The sequence below is a fragment of the Ctenocephalides felis genome, unplaced genomic scaffold (assembly GCF_003426905.1).
Source record: "Ctenocephalides felis isolate EL2017-DRISC unplaced genomic scaffold, ASM342690v1 CF-g0.4_SCAFFOLD_03571, whole genome shotgun sequence".
NCBI classification, from domain to species: domain Eukaryota; kingdom Metazoa; phylum Arthropoda; class Insecta; order Siphonaptera; family Pulicidae; genus Ctenocephalides; species Ctenocephalides felis.
The window spans coordinates 57,932,889-57,953,092 of NW_020539725.1; the positions used below are offsets into that span (position 1 = coordinate 57,932,889).

Sequence of the window (20,204 nt, forward strand, 5' to 3'; positions counted from 1 at the left end):
GGTTAATGGGTGGCTGGCCCCGCTCTCAATACTAGTATTGAAACGGATTGTACGTTTTCAAAAATGCATAATTCGATTTTGATGAAACTTGACATACACTGTTACTACGTTTTACTAAATATTTGACAAAAACTTAAAGTTGGAACATTCAATAGGTTTTGAGATATGCGAGGTTGATGAGTGGCTGGCTCCGCACTCAATACTAACATTTAATGCGTTCAGTAAAATTGTTATTAGATTTTCCAAAAGAGATCCAGATCAATATATCTTGTCGAGTATTGATATAATCAAAGATGCGGGAAAAATAAAATAAACGATATCTATGTTATACTTTGTTAAATTGTCTGTTAAACATTTATATTTAATATCTATAAGTTCTAAAACAGTCTCTAAAAGCGCTAAGATTCTTGCCAAAATTAAACATTTTAACAGACAAATTATATGAAACTTACACGCTTTTTTACATATATGTAACGTTTTTTTTACTTTTTGGTTCATTTCTAAATATGCCGTGGACTCCCATTTTTATTTCGTGGACCCCCAAATTTTGTTTTTTTTTGCCGTGGACTCCTTGAAAGTTGCCATGGACCCCTTTGGAACCCTTTTGGACCCCAGGGGGTCCATGTGGACCACTTTGGAAAAGAAAAATAGTTGGATACTTCAGAATCTGAAGTATCCAACTATTTTTCTTTTCCAAAGTGGTCCACATGGACCCCCTGGGGTCCAAAGGGGTTCCAAAGAGAATGCAATACCGGTATACCGATATACCGAATTACCGGTAAACCGCCCGATTTTTCGGCGGTATTTTTACTGATATTTATTCAAAAAATACCGGTATTTTCGGTATTTTTACATAAGCGCTATTTGATACATAATACCCTAAAGTTTAATTTTCTCGGAACAAATTTATCTTTAAATTCCATAATTGCATAAACAGCTATATCTTCAAGTGATTCTATAAGATGAACATATCTCAACTCGTCATTAAACTGATGTTTATTGCTTTCCAAAGGGCTTCATATCGTGTTACAATAAATAGAATTCGACTGATAAATTATGATATTTGTTTCATCTTTTGTAAAATGTAATGGTTTTTCAAGTGATATTTGCGCCAAAATATTTTATATCATACAGATAACCCCTGCGTAATCTTTATTTTTTTCTAACTTTATATATAATAATTATGATAATTACTAAATATTTTTGCTTCTTATTACAATTATAAAATATTATTTTTCGAAAACGTTTCGAAGTTTAAAAATACTATAGAAGCATCACATTGTTTTAAATAACAATACTCAGCAATTATAGTAACTTTTTATTTATCTTGACAAAGAATCCGATCTTAAATTAGTGTATATAAATTATTTTATTTAAATTTTGGAGATTCTACTAATTTAACACATCGGATACAGACAATACAGTTTATTATAATAATGTAATATGATCTTTTATGAGTTTTTGAACTTTCTTACTCATACGTTTGAGACCATAATATATCCTTAACATTTTTGCCAATAAGGATGTAAGACCCTTCAACACATAATTCCCATGTTACAAACACATAATTCCCATTGCGTCAACGCTTATTACCGCTAAGCAAATAACTTTTTCACGCAGGCCGAAAACGCGTGAAAAAAGTTCGCCCTCTAATAAATATCGTTAGAGAACATTTTCGGCACCTAGCCATCAATATGTACACGGATAGCTAACAGGGCTTGAAAATGGGCATAAAATATAAATTTGTGTATTATATATTTATTTCCTCGTTTATATTGAAAAACATCAAGTAAATCACAACCAATTTTTACTGCCCATCTAAAATAAACCATTTTCCATGTCTCTTGTTTTCATATTTATGTTCAAGTCCACTTTTATTCATCCCACTTCCAATGTCTCTATTTTTCAAAGCCTCGATGTCTCATGTTCAATATCTATTTTCGCATACTACATTTTTCATTCATCTTGCCTCGAATTCCATTTTATGTGTCATAATAGAAATAAGGATCTGAATTTTGGGAACCCTTTTGGACCCCAGGGGGTCCATGTGGACCACTTTGGAAAAGAAAAATAGTTGGATACTTCAGAATCTGAAGTATCCAACTATTTTTCTTTTCCAAAGTGGTCCACATGGACCCCCTGGGGTCCAAAGGGGTTCCAAAGGGAATGCAATACCGGTATACCGATATACCGAATTACCGGTAAACCGCCCGATTTTTCGGCGGTATTTTTACTGATATTTATTCCAAAAATACCGGTATTTTCGGTATTTTTACATAAGCGCTATTTGATACATAATACCCTAAAGTTTAATTTTCTCGGAACAAATTTATCTTTAAATTCCATAATTGCATAAACAGCTATATCTTCAAGTGATTCTATAAGATGAACATATCTCAACTCGTCATTAAACTGATGTTTATTGCTTTCCAAAGGGCTTCATATCGTGTTACAATAAATAGAATTCGACTGATAAATTATGATATTTGTTTCATCTTTTGTAAAATGTAATGGTTTTTCAAGTGATATTTGCGCCAAAATATTTTATATCATACAGATAACCCCTGCGTAATCTTTATTTTTTTCTAACTTTATATATAATAATTATGATAATTACTAAATATTTTTGCTTCTTATTACAATTATAAAATATTATTTTTCGAAAACGTTTCGAAGTTTAAAAATACTATAGAAGCATCACATTGTTTTAAATAACAATACTCAGCAATTATAGTAACTTTTTATTTATCTTGACAAAGAATCCGATCTTAAATTAGTGTATAAAATTTATTTTTTTTAAATTTTGGAGATTCTACTAATTTAACACATCGGATACAGACAATACAGTTTATTATAATAATGTAATATGATCTTTTATGAGTTTTTGAACTTTCTTACTCATACGTTTGTTTTTGGTAAAAAGTATTCAATATACTCGATAGTGATAATAAATTAATTAAATAGCATATTTGTTAGATTATTATTTAAAAAAAAATCTTATTTTATTGTTTATTTGAATATAGTTGTAATTATATATCCATTTTTTATAATAAAAATACCGGTAATTTACCGGCATTCCGGTTTTAAAATGAAAAATTACCGAAATACCGGTATTGAAATTTTCCATCGGTATTGCATTTCCTACTTCAGAGCATGTAAGACATATAAAATCATACAACTGTTGAATGCAAATAAAATCATCTGATATTCCAAAATATTAGTATTCACAAGTTGCTGATAGTTTTCTTCTAAACCGCGCAGCAAAGCGCCAAATATCACCCATAACCGCCCATATGATTTCATCCCCAAGTGCCGAATAAAATCCCAAAACAACTGAGCTTTATTAGCCAGACTGTTCTCGAGTCTCTCTGTCGAGTGTCAAATAGTATTTCAAGTATCCCCTAGTCCTAGTATTCGAAGTGTATTCTGTATGGTACTTACGCACGACGTGGAGTGTTCCTTCCTCTTGTCCCGACGAGAACGACGGCGCCTCCGCCGACACTTCGCACCGGAACACGCCGCTAGTTTTCAACGTCACCGACCTCAGGAACACGCGTCTGCTGTCGGATTTATGGTGCTGCAAATAATGGCAATGGAAATTATAATATTTATCATAAGTCAAAGCAAAAGCATTGAAGGATTAGGATGGATTGTGGGAGATTTATTTGGTTTTAGTATCGCATTTCAACAATGATAGTGGTAATGGTTGATACTATTGCATTTTAACGAGTGGTGTTTGTTAATTTTAAAATTTCTGCTTTTGATCTGATGATTTTCTTATTTAACATTTTTTAATATTGTAAAACAGAAATAAAAATCATATTTCTGAATAGACATAAGCTGTTTAGTCTTAGGTTCGTAAATTTATTTCAAAATTTAGTGGTACATGGCATCGTGCCTTAGGGGAAATTGCTGGTACTTTCCCTACAAAAAATTAAATGTTTTAAAAAAGCTTTATTTTTTAACTTCCCGTAGAGTAAGTTATAGCAAACGCAAAATATTGAAAATAAAATTTTTTGCATATCTTCACGTTTCAAAGGTTTCTGAACATTTTGGCATACCTCAGAAAAAATGGATATATGTGAGTGTGTGTGGGTGTGTGTAGTGTATTATGTATATTTTGGATACAATTTTCCATCTACTATTTCGGGCACACAAATCGACAGATTTGAACGGTTCAAAGAACATTCGACTTCTATTGATATGAAGATGTGCTGATTAGTTTTTGGTTAAGACAGACTTAGCCATTTCGGAGATATGGGGCAAAAGGTGCTGAAAACGGTAATTTAGTTTTTGAGAGAACGGAGAGCTCGATTTGATTGTTTCAAAAAGCATTTTACTTGTAATGACGAAGTGAATAATTGATTTTTGGTGAGTCAGATCTAGCGGTTTCGGAATTACAGAAAAAAAATTAAAAAAAAAATGATATTAGGTGGTCAAAAATGAACTTTAGTCGTATGCGCATCAAATTATCAGATATTTTTGTAGAAGTTTTTAAAAATGAGTACTAATTCTTTCGTTACAATTTTGTTGGGTTTCGTACCAAGATTTTTAATTTTCAAAGTTTACTTACACGGTTCAAGCAAATTTCAAAATTTTCCAAAAAAAAAAATCAAAATTTTTAAAAATATATAAATTTTTACACTTCAAATATGAATTTTAAATTTATAATTTAGTTTAAAAATGTATATATTTCAAATGCGTTATTCTAATCGTAAGAAATATATCCTCAGATGAATTCATTAATTCACCTCTTGTAAATGTAAACTTTCTCAAGTATTTTGAGCGATATTGTCAACGTATATTTTATGAACGATAAAATATATAGTGATTATAATTATCTATTTGAAAATGTATAAAACAATTGTTGTAAATTATTGATCAATTTTTATTGATTACTGTTTTTTTTTTCCTGGAATGTATGATTCTGATACCGGAAGTTCCAGCAATTTGCTTTAAAGTACGATGCTATACACCACTAGTTTTTGAAAACTTTGAAAAAGTTAGGTTTTTGAGAATTTTGAGATTTTTGAAAAAAATTACCTTTTGAAAAAATTAGATTTTTTTTCATTTAGAATTTTTTTGAAAACTTTGAATTTTTTTCAAAGGCTGCGCTGCAATCTAACGGATAAACATTGGTACGGAATCCATAGAAATGTAAACAAAATTTGTATTTATTATTAAAATCTCTATAAAATATCTGATAATTTAATGTGCATATGTCTAATGATCATTTTTGATTACCAAAAGGCATTGTTTTCACTTTTTCAATTAGATCTCCAAAACGCTGGACCTGCCTTTCTAAAAAATTTAAACAGTTATTTATTTCGTCAACAAAAGTAAAATGTTTTTTGAATCATTCAAATCGGACGCTTTGTTTCCTCAAAAACTAAATTTTCATTTCGAAACTAGTTGCACCGTATCTTTGAAACGGCTTCACATGCCTTCCTTCCGAAATAGTCAACGATAATTTTTATCTTCACACATAAATCCATTTTTTAAAAGTATGCCAAAATGTTCAGAAACCTTAGAAACGTTAAGATATGCAAAAATTTTCATTTTGGATTTTTCGGATTACTATAAATAACCCCAAGGGAAGTCAATTATGGAACTAATAAAATAGAAATGATATAGTATTGTAATGCTAGGGGTCTAGTTTTTTATTAGTTGAAAGTACCGACTGTCAAAAAACAATGTTTTTTTCACACATAAAACCTAACTTACAAAATGCACAATTCCCAGATAGCAATTTTATTATAGGTGCAACTATATATTTTATTATAGGCATATGCGTAAAGTTTGGTTTTATATGTGAAACAACTTTTATGAACGATGTAGAATTACTATGGAAAATTGTATTGTACTCAGTTTTTTTAATAAAATTTTTAATAAAGTATTTTATTAAGAGCAATTTTTTGCACTAAAGTCACAGACCCTCAAATAAATTGAGAATTAGATCCTGTTTTGGTTACAAATGCCTAGAATATTTCAACCAACAAATATATGGCTTGTTGATAGTTCATAATTACCAACTCATATGAAGATAGATCCTTTCAGATACATTTGTGTTTAATTTACAATTTCTCTTTCGCCGCCTTCAACTGTTTCCACAATCTTATTTCACTCGGCTATCATTTGAAATATTATCGCAAAATATCAGAAAACGGCATAATATTTCCAGGGCTACCTCCGGAGTAACTCTAGAACTTTAATTATGAAGTTTAATTATAATTATAAACTTTAACCTGAGGAGTTAGTTGGCGATCAAAACTAAGTTTTGTCGGAGGCATGCATGATGCGCCGACGAGCAACTCGCTCAAATAATGATATTAGTCGATAGAACTTGTTCCGAGAGCGCAAATTGCCATGATAATTAATTTGAAAAAAAACGGAAAAAGGCAGGAAAAATGTTGGGAAGAGATGTTGCAGAAAGTAAGTGTTGAAATGTAAAGTTGGAAAACACCGAGAGAAAATATGAGGAAAAGTGAGTTAGTTAACAAGCAAGAAACTGGGTTAGTTAGAAGGAAAACAAAGGGAAGGCGGTAAGGGCTAATATTGGAATAGCGTGGGATCAGATATTTATCTTAAATGTTATTATGCTAAAATATTTTATCTGAATTCTACAAAACTAAAAAACCATACTTTGTAATTTATTTACCGAAGGCGAAGTTTATGTTTTCATGAAGAAAATCCTATTCGCTAATTTTATGTTTTATCGACGTTTGAAGCCATTCTGAATCGAATGAGACCAAATTTAAAAAAAAAATTATGTGGGTGTGTGCATGTGAACAGATTCTTTACCGTAAATCGACGTTTTCTCAGAAACGGCTGGATCAATTTCAAAAATTTAAAAGCCATTCTATGTATTTCGATGAGGACTTGCGTTTATCAATTGCGACGATCAGCCAAGCCGTTTTCTTTGTGAATAGCAAAAAAGTGAAGAAATGTTCATCCACGTTTTAGCTCGCAGTTCTTAATCGATTTTGAAAATTCAAAAACAGTTCAGATAAAATATTTATTGGGAATCGTGCTGATTAGTTTTTGGTAAAGATCGGCCGAGTCGTTTTCTTGTAATAAACTGTCAAAAAGAATTTTTGGACTATTTTATTAATTTTTTTGACGTTAGATACTATAGTCTCATAGATCATACTAAAATATTATGGCCCAAAACGGCTAAAATATCAAAGACTATTCGAAAGATATTAGTTGGGAATGATACTGATTACTTTTAGGTAAAAATCTACTGAGTCGTTCTAGTAATTCGTTGTTGGGAAAAAATTTAAGCCGATTTTTATGGAACTTTTTTTGGCGATATATATCATGGTCTTATAGAACCTGCTGAAATATTACGGCCTTACGACAAGCAGTTTAATTTTAAAAATTCATCAACGTTTGAGAAAATGAGTAGTTTTGTTTTTGACATTTGTTAAAATTTAAATTTGACTATTTACTTGGTATAACGATAGAGAACTTGGTCTTAAAGAAAATACTAAATCATTAAAGTTTTACGGCAACTGGTTCAATTATACAAAAAATTAATTTTTAAAAATTTGCTCTTAGTAAATACTCCGAGTTAACGTGCTCGTTCGATTTCAATTATGTGTAATAAATCCACTCGGAATACTTTTAATCACTCATAAATTAATTAACTTCCCGTAGGGTAAGTTATAGTAATCGCAAAAAAATCGAAAATGAAAATTTTTGCATTTCTCGACGTTTCAAAACCTTCTGAACATTTTGGCATACCTTAGAAAAAATGGATGTATGTGTGTGTGTGTGTGTGTGTGTGTATGTATGTATGTATGTATGTATGTATGTATGTATGTATGTATGTATGTATGTATGTGTGTGTATGTATGTGCGGATACAAATTTTCGTCGACGATTTCGGGAACACGGATCAACCGATTTGAATAATTCAAAAAACATTCGATTCGTATTGATAAGGAGACGTGCTGATTAGTTTTTGGCAAAGGCAGGTCTAGCCGTTCCGAAGATACGGGGCAAAAAGTGACAAGAACGGTACCTCCGTTTTTAAGAGAACGGAGCGTCCGATTTGAATAATTCAAAAAACATTTTACTTGTATTGACAAGATGTAGAATTGATCAAATTTTCATGGAGGTAGGTCTAGCGGTTTCGGAGATCTAATGAAAAAAGTAAAAAATAATGCCGTTCGGCGGTTAAAAATTATCATTAGACATATGCACATCAAATTATCAGATATTTTATAAAGATTTTAACAATAAGTATATTTTTTTTTTACATTTTTATGGGTTCCGTACCAATGCTTATGCGTTAGACGGCGGCGCGGCACATGCGCGCTTTGACATTTCGTCTCTAAGCAGTTCAAGCAGTGCGATTGCTTTGAAAAAAAGTTCAGAATTTCCAAAATATGTCAAAATGAAGAAAACATTTTTTTCAAAAAAATTTTTTGTATACAAAAAAAAAAATTTTTTTCAAAAAAAAATATTTTTTTTCATATAAATTTTTTTTTTCAAAAAAAAAGTAATTTTTTGTCAAATTTGTAGTTTCTCAAATCTATTTTTTTTTAATTAAATTTTTTTCAAAAATGTTAATCGTTTTTAAAAAAATAATAATTTTTGGTACGGGAAGTTCCAGCAATTTGCCTTAAGGCACGATGCCCTAATTGCCTTAAGACAGAATTCCACTTACAGCTAGTTTATTTTCTATTGATTAAGTCGATTATTTACACATATCGGGAAGTTCATGTAACTTGCCTCAAGGCAAAATACCAATACAGTTAGTATACAGTTTAAGTTACTTGCAACTAATTTAATTCAGTGTTCAAAAAAACAAAAAATTACATATATAAATAGATTGAAATAGTATATCATAAAAAGCTTTGGTAGTTCCCTCATATACAAAGTAAAAATAAGTTGCGTGTAATAAAAATATGTTTTCTAACATAGTCGTTTATACAATAATATTATTTACTATGGGTAGGAAAGAAAATCTGGTATGGAATTAGCTTTGCAAGAACCACGAATCATGAATATTCATTAATTTTCTGACTGCAAACAAGCTTGTGAGCATTTGTAGCTTTCAGGGTTTCCGATCAATGATATTTATGAACGATGTAGAATTACTATGAAAAATTGCAATGAAATTTTTTATTGTACTCAGTTTTTTTTTAAAAAAATCTCAGCATCAACTCTTATATTCAGATCAATTTGTTGCACCAAAATTTGAAAGATCGTCATCGGACACCAGTCACAGAAACACAAATAAATCAACATTTGTATCCTGTTTTGGTTTCATAAGCCCGGAATCGCATTTATTATAGTTATATTTGAAAATTCCATTTCATCAACTATGCAACGCAATATATGTATTCTTGCTAACTTACAAAACAAGAGAAAAGTGTAACAAGAAAAACTTGGACGACAAAAAATTTGAATGGCAAAACTTTTGTATGAAGGTATTATTTTGCATTCTCAATATGTTTCCTGAAATACACATCTGCAGGGCAGATGTTCAGTTACTTAAAGTTTAATATACATTGCTACTTCTAACTAATAAGCTGCAAGTTTATTGCGAAAGTGTTAATTGTATTTCATTAGGTAATTAATAATAATTAAAATCAACTATATGTAGGCAGATATAAAGTGGAGCCTAGGGGCTTGTTGTAGTTTAACTTTTGTTGAAGCGTTATATTTATTAGGAGTTGCTACCCCTAAGACATTGTTTTAATTTTTTGTATTAAAATTAAAAATCATATTCCCCTAAATTTTCATTTTCCTGCCGAACGCATTTTGTAAGTCATTTTAATAATTTATTCTATGCAACTTAATGACTGGTCAATTATAATTAGTTTTTAGTCTTCAGTTTATTTCCATTAATTTTATTGTGAGATTATAGAAAACTGAAATCATACGTAAGTTAAAATTAAAGTCATACTTAAATCTACATTTTTAATAAAATATAAAAACTGATATAATGTTGTAATGAACCATGAGGCTAAAGCTCTTACTAAAACTGGATTTATATTTATTTTATCCCTTACTTTATGTTATTTAATATTTCTCATCGCTTTTAAACAAAGATAATCACAACTTCACAAAATTATAACTTATTGAACTGAGGCGAAACTTGATTCTATAGGACTAACTTATATATTATTGGTATAGGATTTCATCAATTAGCGATCTTAGAAACTTCTTATTTGGTCTTACTTATTAATGAACGGTTTCTGATGTCGAAGAAATAACTTTGGATGAAGTACAAGTTATTTGGGAACAGAATCCTCGAAGAAATTAATACAAAAGATTGATATTGTGTGCGCAAGTTGCAATTCAGCATTAATTTTGCTTATTTGGATTGTGTTACAAAACTAAATTAATCGATAAATAATTTTCATCTTATTTTAGTTTACGGCAGAATTTCAAAATACAATTTACCTCTTGGTACACTTGAATGATTTCATTCAAACATCAAACTTAGTTAATCAAAAATTCATCAATTTGTAAGAAAAGTTCAATGAAATTTTATATTTAGCGATATTGAAATGTCAAGGCAGGCAATTTTCATAAAATTAGAATTCATTCGTCGTCGTACAATTAATGTTGGAAGTTACACGGACGAGAAAACACGGGCGTTAGAATTGTTTCGTTTTATTTTTTGTTCAAACGTTTTTTGTTAGGCAAAAGACCGAGAGTTTGAAAGACAATTTTGGTAAAAAAAAATTAAATAGATACTGAGGATGTGAATTTTTATGCAAAACCGAAATTAACTAATAATAAGTCAAGTAGAAAAATTAACTAGTGGCGTGTATGGCATCGTGCCTTAAGCCAAATTGCTGGAACTTTCCGTACCGTAACGAAATGTTTGAGGAATAATGAATGTTTTCAAATAGATTATTATAAATATTGTAACATTGTCTATAATTTATAAGAAATATACAAACTGAATTGCAAAGTTGAAATTATTTGTTTAAAGTATATTGGCACTATAGTCAGAATTTAAAATAAAATCTGAATTATTTTCGAAAATTTTTTTTGAAGAAAAAAAATTTGAAAAAAAAGTTGAAACAAAAATTTAAACGCTTAGTTCTCTCAAAAACTGCCATTTTTGCTCATTTAGCTCCGTATCTTCGAAATGGCTGGGCCTAACTTTGCCAAAAAACTAATAAACACTTCTCCCAATCATTACCAATTGAATATTTTTAAGATCATTCAAATCGGATGCTCCGTTCTCTCAAATTTCTTTTTTCTGCACTCTTTGCTCTTTATCTCCATAACCACTGGACCTGCCTTTGCTAAAAATTAATCAGCACATCTCTCTATCAATAGGAATAATATTGGATAATATTATTGAATAAGGATATTAATATCACTATAAAATATTTGACAAACGAATGGAATTTTTTAAACATTTTTTTCCTAATGTCCAAAACTTTTGGTCCTGCATTCCAAAAAAATTAATAAATTCTTTATTCCGTTACAAATATTTATTCTGATCGGTTGCTACGTTCCCTTAAAAACTGAATGACCATTTCTACCACTTTTCACCTCTTATCTTCAAACCAGCTGGGCCTGCCTTTGCCAAAATCTAATGAGCACGTCTCTCTGCATTAATTGTATCTACATATAAAATTAATGCAGTTATCCACATATACATACATACGCACACATACATGCATTTTTGGTAAAGAATGCTAAAAATGTTCAGAAAAAATGGAAAAATTAAAAAAAAAATCAAGCTTTTATAAAAAATCAACTTTTTCAAATAAAATCAACATTTTCATAAGATCTCAAGATAAATTTTCAAAAAATTAATATAGAAATAAAATTTTAAATTGTATTTTGTGCAGGCTTCGAAATACTAGATAAAGTCCTCTTTAGGACTCCTTTATTCAAACACGGGTCCATATATGGACCATATATGGTTTTGTTTATTTTTTTTTTGTTGCAGCCAAAGGGTGTTTTACAAATTGGTCCCGGGTTCGACACCCACCACTGGCAACTTGATATCAAGCAGGTTTATATCAACATTTACTTTTGGTGAGTGGAAATATTTTTCTCACAAAAAATTTTTCACGACCTCCTCGTCTAATATTCGTTTGTTAGCTTTTTCGTTCTTTGTTCGCATCAATAATTGACAATCGCTTGTCTATAGGTCGACTGCGAGTTTCTTTAATTAGTTTCCTAATTAAAGAGGAATCACGAATTTAAGTTGTGTCATTATCGATGTTTACGCCCGGAATATCAAATGTTTGATGTTCTATTTCCAATGTCACGAAAAAGTTTCCCTTTGATTGTTCGGTGGGAAGAATTGGTTTTGGGAGAAAATTAACAAAATCAACTAGGAGAATTAAAATATGTATTGTCTTACATAAGAGGATCCAGTTCACCTGGAAATACTACACCAAAAAGCATTTCTATCATTCAAACAAAAATATTAGCAATGAGATTCCCCAAATTTGGATAGAAATCAAAATCTGAGTTGCTGATTAATTGCTTGAATTTCTAGCGAATTGGAGTTAATATCACATCATAAGCCATCAGAAAATACATTCCTTTGACTCCTTATTCGATTTGAAAACATGTTTCATATTATTTACTACAATAAATAAGTACAAGCAGTATTCATTTCTAGAAGTATCGCGTTACAAGGATATGTATGTTGCAATAACAAACAACTTGAAAACAAGAAATAAGAAAGTTTCAAACCAACATCAGGCGGTGTACGTTACACGAGATCGTAAAAAAGCTTCAAAATAAAAAAATATTTGTACATTTGAAAGATAATTCCGCTTTTATGTGCAATGCGAGATGAAAGACACTCTTTGTCGGATTTCCGCAAATAGGACAAGATTGTGTATTGAAGCTGTTTATAAATAAACTTACTTACAACAACATTCGTTAAAAGTTGGTGAAGGAAAATATGTTTATAGGCGTATTTTTGCGATACTTTGTAAATTTAAAATGTAGGAAATATGTGTTTTATTGTCACAATTTTAAAAGTTGATAATTATCAATTGCTATTAAATAGATGATTTACACATATCAGGAGATTTGTGCAACTTACTTTAAGGAAAAATGCCACTTACAACTAGTTTATTATGTCATTATCATTTTTTTGTGTATAAAATAGTAGGTGTTTGTGTGAAAAGTGTTGGATAAAATTAGTTGAATATACTGATATGATTTCATATTTCCACAATAAGACTTATTTTTAACTTCCCGAAAGAGAAGTTCATGTTTTCATTAAAAAATCTGAATCGCTAATTTTATGTTTTCTCGACGTTTCGAGCCATTCTGAATCGAATGAGGCCAAATTTGGAAAAAATGTGTATGTTAATTGTGTATGTGTATATGAACAGATTTTTTGCAGTAAATCAACGTTTTCTCTAAAACGGCTGGACCGATTTCAAAAATTTAAAAGCCATTCGATGTATCTCAGTGAGGACTAGAGTTTCTGTCTTTTGTGCAATTATCGAACGGGCCGTTTCTTTGTAAATCATACAAAAGTAAGTTTTACGGTAGATATCATTGCCTTGTAGATCATACTAAAACATTACGGACCTACGACAAATCGTTTATTTTTAAAAATTCTTCAAAATTTGCAAAAATTAGTATCGTTCTTTTGGAATTTGTCAAAATCAGACTTTTGATCGACGTTTTCTCAAAAACGCCTAAACCGTTCTCAGAAATTTAGAAGCCATTTGATGTGTCTCAATTAGGTACTATAATTTGTCAGTTTTGTGAGACGATTTGCCGAGCCGTTTTTTTGTAATTCGAAAAAAGTGTTAAAATTTCGTCTACATTTAAGCTCATTCTAACGAATCGATTTAAAAAAAAACAAAAACTGTTCGAAAGATATTAGTTGGGAATAATACTGATTAGTTTTAGGTGAAAATCTACCGATCCGTTTTCTTGTATTTAAGTGTTGAAAAAAAAGAACTTTCTTTGGCGATATATATATCATGGTCTTATAGAACTTACTGAAATATTACGGCCTTACGACAAGTAGTTTGATTTTAAAAATGCATCAAAGTTTGAGAAAATGAATAGTGTTTTTGACGTTTGTTAAAATTAAAATTAGACGATTTACTTGGTATAATGATAGAGTACTTGGTCTCAATGCACATACTAAACTATTAAAATCCTAGGGAAACTGGTTCAATTACAAAAATTATTGATTTTTCAAAATTTGCTTTTAGAAAATACTTGTGTTTGTTCGGTTCCAATTATGTATAATAAATCAACTCGGAATACTTTTAATTACTCATAAATTAATATATATTTTATTGATTAAGTCGATTATTTACCTCGAGGCAAAATACCAATACCAACTAGTCTATATTTTTGTTTGTGTACTAGTATAAACTAATTGCCTTTATAGAAATAAACAATATTATTATAATTATCATTATTCAAATATATATGATTTTTAATTATTTTAGTAAATGAATATTATATGGTTAATTAAAGTTTCCACACTCGCACAAACAAAATATTGATCAACAGCATATTCTGACCAAACATCACAAAAATATCAATTTCATTGTCACATCGCGCTTTTTAAAATTTAATTAATTGAAACATCCCACAAAGGAAAAACGCATATGCATAAAGCGACATAATGATGCCTGATAATTTAATTAATGATTTTCGCATAATACTGCGAATATTTTGATAAAAATTATCGCACGAAAATAACTCAACACCAAGCGTATATTTTTACATTTAATTTACATACAAAAATAATTTCATTAATTTGCAGTATGTCGAAAACAAATAAATAAATAAACAAGGTGTCGCATCGGAATTATTTTCATACCCGATCATTGTTCCTGTGTTATGTGTTTGTATGGTGGATTTTTAATTAACTTCGGACCGAATTTTACACTAGTATTGGAGTAAATAAAAACTGCATTGGAATGGAAAATTGAGGAAAAATATGGGTCAATAGTGCACTAAAAATATTTGCTTTATTAAAATTTTGGATGCCCGATTTGTCGCGGCATTCTGTATCGTCCGACACAAAAGTTATGTGGTTAAAAGAGAAATTTCTTACATTTATTTATCAGGATTTATTCTATTGTTAAATATCTCTTATATTGTGTTTTTTTCCACATGTTGTGCGTGGAAAACATTTTTCATTCAAAGCAAAAAATATAAAGAACGCTATCGCTCAAGAATTAGGCGTGGCGTTTATGACTAGGTCACATTCCGAATTGATGTATTGACCGTTATTAAGTATTTATGTAACAAAATATAATTTCCTTCATCAGCATTAAATATATGAGAGTTTGTGGAAAAACGAAGGGCGAAAATAGATTAATTGTAGAGTTCGTAGACCTTTTGGCTCAGTGGTCAATGCGCCTGTCTGGTTTTAAAAATATACGATGAAATTTGAGCACATTCAAATAATTTGACTATATTGTAAAGAATAGTTAACAAGCTATGTATGTGCTTTGCGACCAGGCGTTTTACACATGAAACCTAACCTACAAATTTTAATCATGTATTTCGATTAGATGCAGAAAGCCCAGTAGGGGCTCTTTTTACTTTCTTTTCATTCCAAAAAATTATCAAGATTTATCTATACAAGTTCAAAAAATTATTAAGAATTAAATATAAATCACATATAAATTAGAATTAATCTAACACACCGCGATCATCTATTTAAAAAAAAAAAAATTGATTCCTATTGATAGGGAGATGTTTAGTTTTTGGCAAAGGCAGGTCGAGCCGTTTTGGAGATATCGAGCTAAATGTGCAACAAATGGCACTTTTCGAGAAAACTAGGCATCCGATTCAGAAAACTTTCCCCTTGATAAAATAATAGTTTTGGATTTTTTTTATTTATCGTATATCGAAAATAACTCAGGTTTTAATTTTAACTCTCGCTGAAGTTCCAATGCTCACTCAATTACTTTAAATAAATAATTTTAACTTTGCATTTAGTTCATATGATTTTTATAAATATTATATATTCACAGTATTATACCATAAATATACAGTTATTCTATAAATATTGTTACAGTATTATACAGTAAATAACCTATTTAAAAACATTTAATATTCTTCGAACATGTTGTTACAGTATGGGAAGTTCCAACAATTTGCTTCAAGACACGATATCATACACAACTAGTTTTAAATTCATTTCATTTTAAAAAAAATGGTCAAGATTTATACAAATTGATAAAAATATTTTGAAATTAAATGTAAATCACCGATCCTTATATAAAAAATCTCAGTGTATTTTATGGGACATAATTTTGATACTATAGAAAATATCACCAAATTCTTGTAATCTCGTATGTCCACAATTCAATTACTGTTTACTATAACAATTACCCAAATGACTTAGGCCAATCTGTCAGCGATTAAATAATTTCCCTACCCGTCCTCTTGGCCTCCGCATTGGCGTCGTGACTAAACCACTTCCGCGAGTGGCGTCCGGGTGGCTTAGGCGGCCTTACCCACATTTGGCGCCGCCAAACAAAGAATAAGAAAACATAATCCCTCTTCCCTTATACCTTGGCGTTCGTTTTATGCTCGGAGTCACGCGATATCGCATTAAATAAACTTGACGTTCGGGGCGAGGGAAATATATAAAGGTTCAAGTTGTACCTACCCCCTGTGTAGTGCCCGTAGAGAGGGCTGCGGCAGAAGGTAATTATAATTGATTTCAACATTTAAATTAACTAGTGGTGTATGGCATTGTTGTGCATTTTCACATCAATATATTCCACAACACATATAGAATAATTTCAATCAATTAATTAATTTCTGGTAGGGTATTTTATAGTAATTGTCCGAAAATCAAAAATGAAAATTTTTGCATATTTTTACATTCTGTAGGTTTCTGAACATTTTGGCATAACTTAGAATAAATAGGTGTGTGTATTTTAGAGAACGGAGATAGAATTATTCAGGCGATTTTTATTGATAAGGAAAAGTGCTGATTTGTTTTTGGCAGAGGTTGGTGCCGCTGTCTTGGAGATATGGTGCAAAAATTTTTGAGAGAACGCAGCATCCGACTTGAACATTTCAGATAACATTTCACATGTATTGACGTAATGAAAAATTGACTAAATTTTTAAAGACATGTCCAGCGGTTTCGGAGTCCATTAAAAATGCCATGTGACGGTCGAAAATCAGATATTTTTGACGGTATGAATCAACCGACACGAATGGGTATCAAAAACTTTCAAATAATTTCCAATTTTTACAAATTATTCAAAAATTTCATAATTATCAAATAAGGCTTTATTTTAATTTTTTTTAAAAATATTGAAATTTTTCAAATGTTTTAACATTTTCAAAAATTTCAAAAGTCTTGAAAAAAACACTCGATTTTAACTTCCCGTGGGATAATTAATTTCACGTTTGAGAGGTTTCTGAACATTTTGGCATATGTCAAAAAACATGAATATGTGTGTGCATTTCGGGCGTATGGATGAGCCGATTTGAATAATTCAAAAAGCAATCGATTTCTATTGATAGGGAAATATGCTGATTAGTTTTTGGCAAAGGCAGGTCTAACCGTTAGGAGATACGGAGCAAAGAGTGCAGAAAATAGAAATCGAGTTTTCGAAAGAACATCCGGCAAAGGCTCAGCCATTTCGAAGATACAGAGCTAAATGCATAAAAAATTGAAGTTTTGGTAAGAATGATTCAAAATTTGAATGATTCAAAAGAATTTCTGCTTGTTTTCAAGCAGAAAAAAAAATCAAAAAAAAAAATTAAATTTTGCTGGCTAAAGTTCTGAAGCTCACTACTTATATTCTTTAAATAAATAATTTTAACTTGGTAATTCTTGGTAAAGGCACGATGCTGTCCACCACTATATGTCTTTGTTAGTAAAATAATATTTCTATCATGATTCTGTTTTCACAATCGCGGTGCATTATTATCAAGTTAATCGAATCGTTTATATTTAAATTTCATCATCATATTAAACGAGGCAATTTCCTTACATAATACAGTAATATCTAGAATTTTCAAAGGATATATTGAAAAATTAATTAAATTCTCTCCCCGAATCTTTGTACATAGCTACACCTATGTTTTTTCGCCCTCCATTTGTGCTCTTGATCGCCCTAGATTATCTTCACGGCGGCGCCGAAACGTGCCCGATGCAACAAATGACAACTAATATAAGCAAAACGGGACCGAGCTAAATACAAATTGTGTAATTATTATTTCGTATTTTGTTTCTTTTGTACTACCATAGTAGGAAACATTCAGTGTAAAAATTAGAACTAGTTGTAAGTAGCATCTTGACTTAAGGCAAGATGCATGAACTTTTCGATTGTAAACATAATAAGCCTAATCAATAAGAAGTGAAATTCATATATTTAAAATAAATAATAATTTTATTATTTACTCAAATTTACCTAATTTATTTTATGTTTTGAGAATACATATAAGTTTAGATGTCAAATATAATCAGTAACTATATATAAAACACTAAAATACGTATTTGCTCGGGCACAGAATCTGATTAGAATCAGAAACAGCCCGCGGCGAAATTTTCAATTTTGGTGATTTTTTATAATTCAATCACTTATCATAACATTTTAATGTGCTATTGCAGAATACGAAATCCATTGTTATACAAAGTTTCATGAAAATAGTCAAATTCAAATTTAAAATTCAACAACTAAATTACGAAGGAACGATCCAACCAAGGATTTAGGAACAGTTTTTTAGTTTTCAAAATCTATTTAGGAATGTGGTCTTATACGTGGACGTTGAAAATTTTACACAAATTTTCTAGTTCTAAAGAAACGACTCGGCTGATCTTTACTCAAAACTGACCAACGTCAGATTTTGCCGCGTTACATCGAATGGCTTTTGAAATTTTGAAATCGGTATAGCCGTTTTTAGAAAAACATCGACGAAAGATCAAAAATTGGTTCACATACTTTTTTCCAAATTGGTCTCATTCAGTTCAGAATGACTTGAAACGTTGCCAAAACATAATATTAGCAAATCCAATTTTCAGGATAAAATATGAACTTCTCTCTCTGCAAGTTAATAATTGATTAATTTTTAATAATACCTACTATAATTTGTTTGTGTGTAGTTTATCTAATATTTTTTTATTTGTTTTCAGGTGAGTTTCATTCATTCATCAAGAGTTTTTGTTTTCGAACTTGCATGATCAGCATAAGGGTAAGGAATATATTTTATATAATATCATGTAAATATATAGAGTGTTCCAGAATTCAACGCCAAGCTACAATGAGTGATACGAATTATATCGAAAAAAAAAACTAAATTAAAATTATACCATATAGTTTGAAGATTATGAGCTTTTAGGTACAGCCTAGAGCTTTGGTCAAACTGTGACCATTTTTTAGTTATTCAAGTTAATTTTTATTATTTTTGTTCCTTCAAACTTTCGAGCCATAACCGTGAATAACAAGTCAAAAATGGTGACACAATTATCCTAAGTATTCTAGAAGTAACTCTATTTGTTTAACCATGAATTTAAAATTTTCAAAATTTATCGACTCTGAAAAGCCTTTCTTTAAAAAAAACGTACTGTAGTATGTTGGCAAGTTCCATACAGAGTTTGCGTATAAATCAGGATTGTACCAAATACATGATAATGGTTAAAATAACTACACATTTAAATAAAGTACTTTTTTATCATCCTCATATAATATATTCAGCTCGCATTCAACCACTATTTAAATTAACATTTGCCACATTTGGCATTCGTTTTTATGAAAATGTGTTACCCGAATCGTTAAATGAATGCAAAATTAAAAGGCAAAAGGAGTATTTTCACTAACCATCAGCTAATTGATTCTGATTCGCTTTTAATTGGCAAAATACATTAACATTGCATGAAATCTCACAGCCGATGAGTATGATGTACCTGTTCGACCAACAGGCCAATTATCATATATAACGAGCAATCAGTATCGGCTACAAATACAATACAATCCTTGCATTGCATTGCGATACATTAACTAGATTGCTTTTGGCCAATTATGCTACCATGCCGCAGAATAGTTTTTGAATCGGGGAAATTGGGTGGATAGACGAGGAACTGGTGAACATTTAGAACTTCAGCCAACTTGTGGAATAATTTTTGTAGTAAAACTTTTTTAGGCTTCTTTAGCGTGTTAATTTGTACAAATGCAACGGAAGTCCGTTACGTCCAAACTGTTCGTCATTCGCTCTCAATGAGATCATTTCTATATGGGTCGATTG

The 20,204-nt window shown here is 30.3% G+C and overlaps 1 protein-coding gene across 1 annotated transcript in view; it reads right to left on the bottom strand.

Annotated features, from left to right (window-relative positions):
- The window catches only part of LOC113386376, a 75,324-nt gene that overhangs the window by 36,257 nt on the left and 18,863 nt on the right, over positions 1–20,204 (bottom strand). Inside the window, exon 4 of the mRNA XM_026624159.1 lies at positions 3,442–3,577. Coding sequence (XP_026479944.1) covers positions 3,442–3,577 — 136 coding nt within the window. The remainder of the gene's footprint in view (positions 1–3,441; positions 3,578–20,204) is intronic.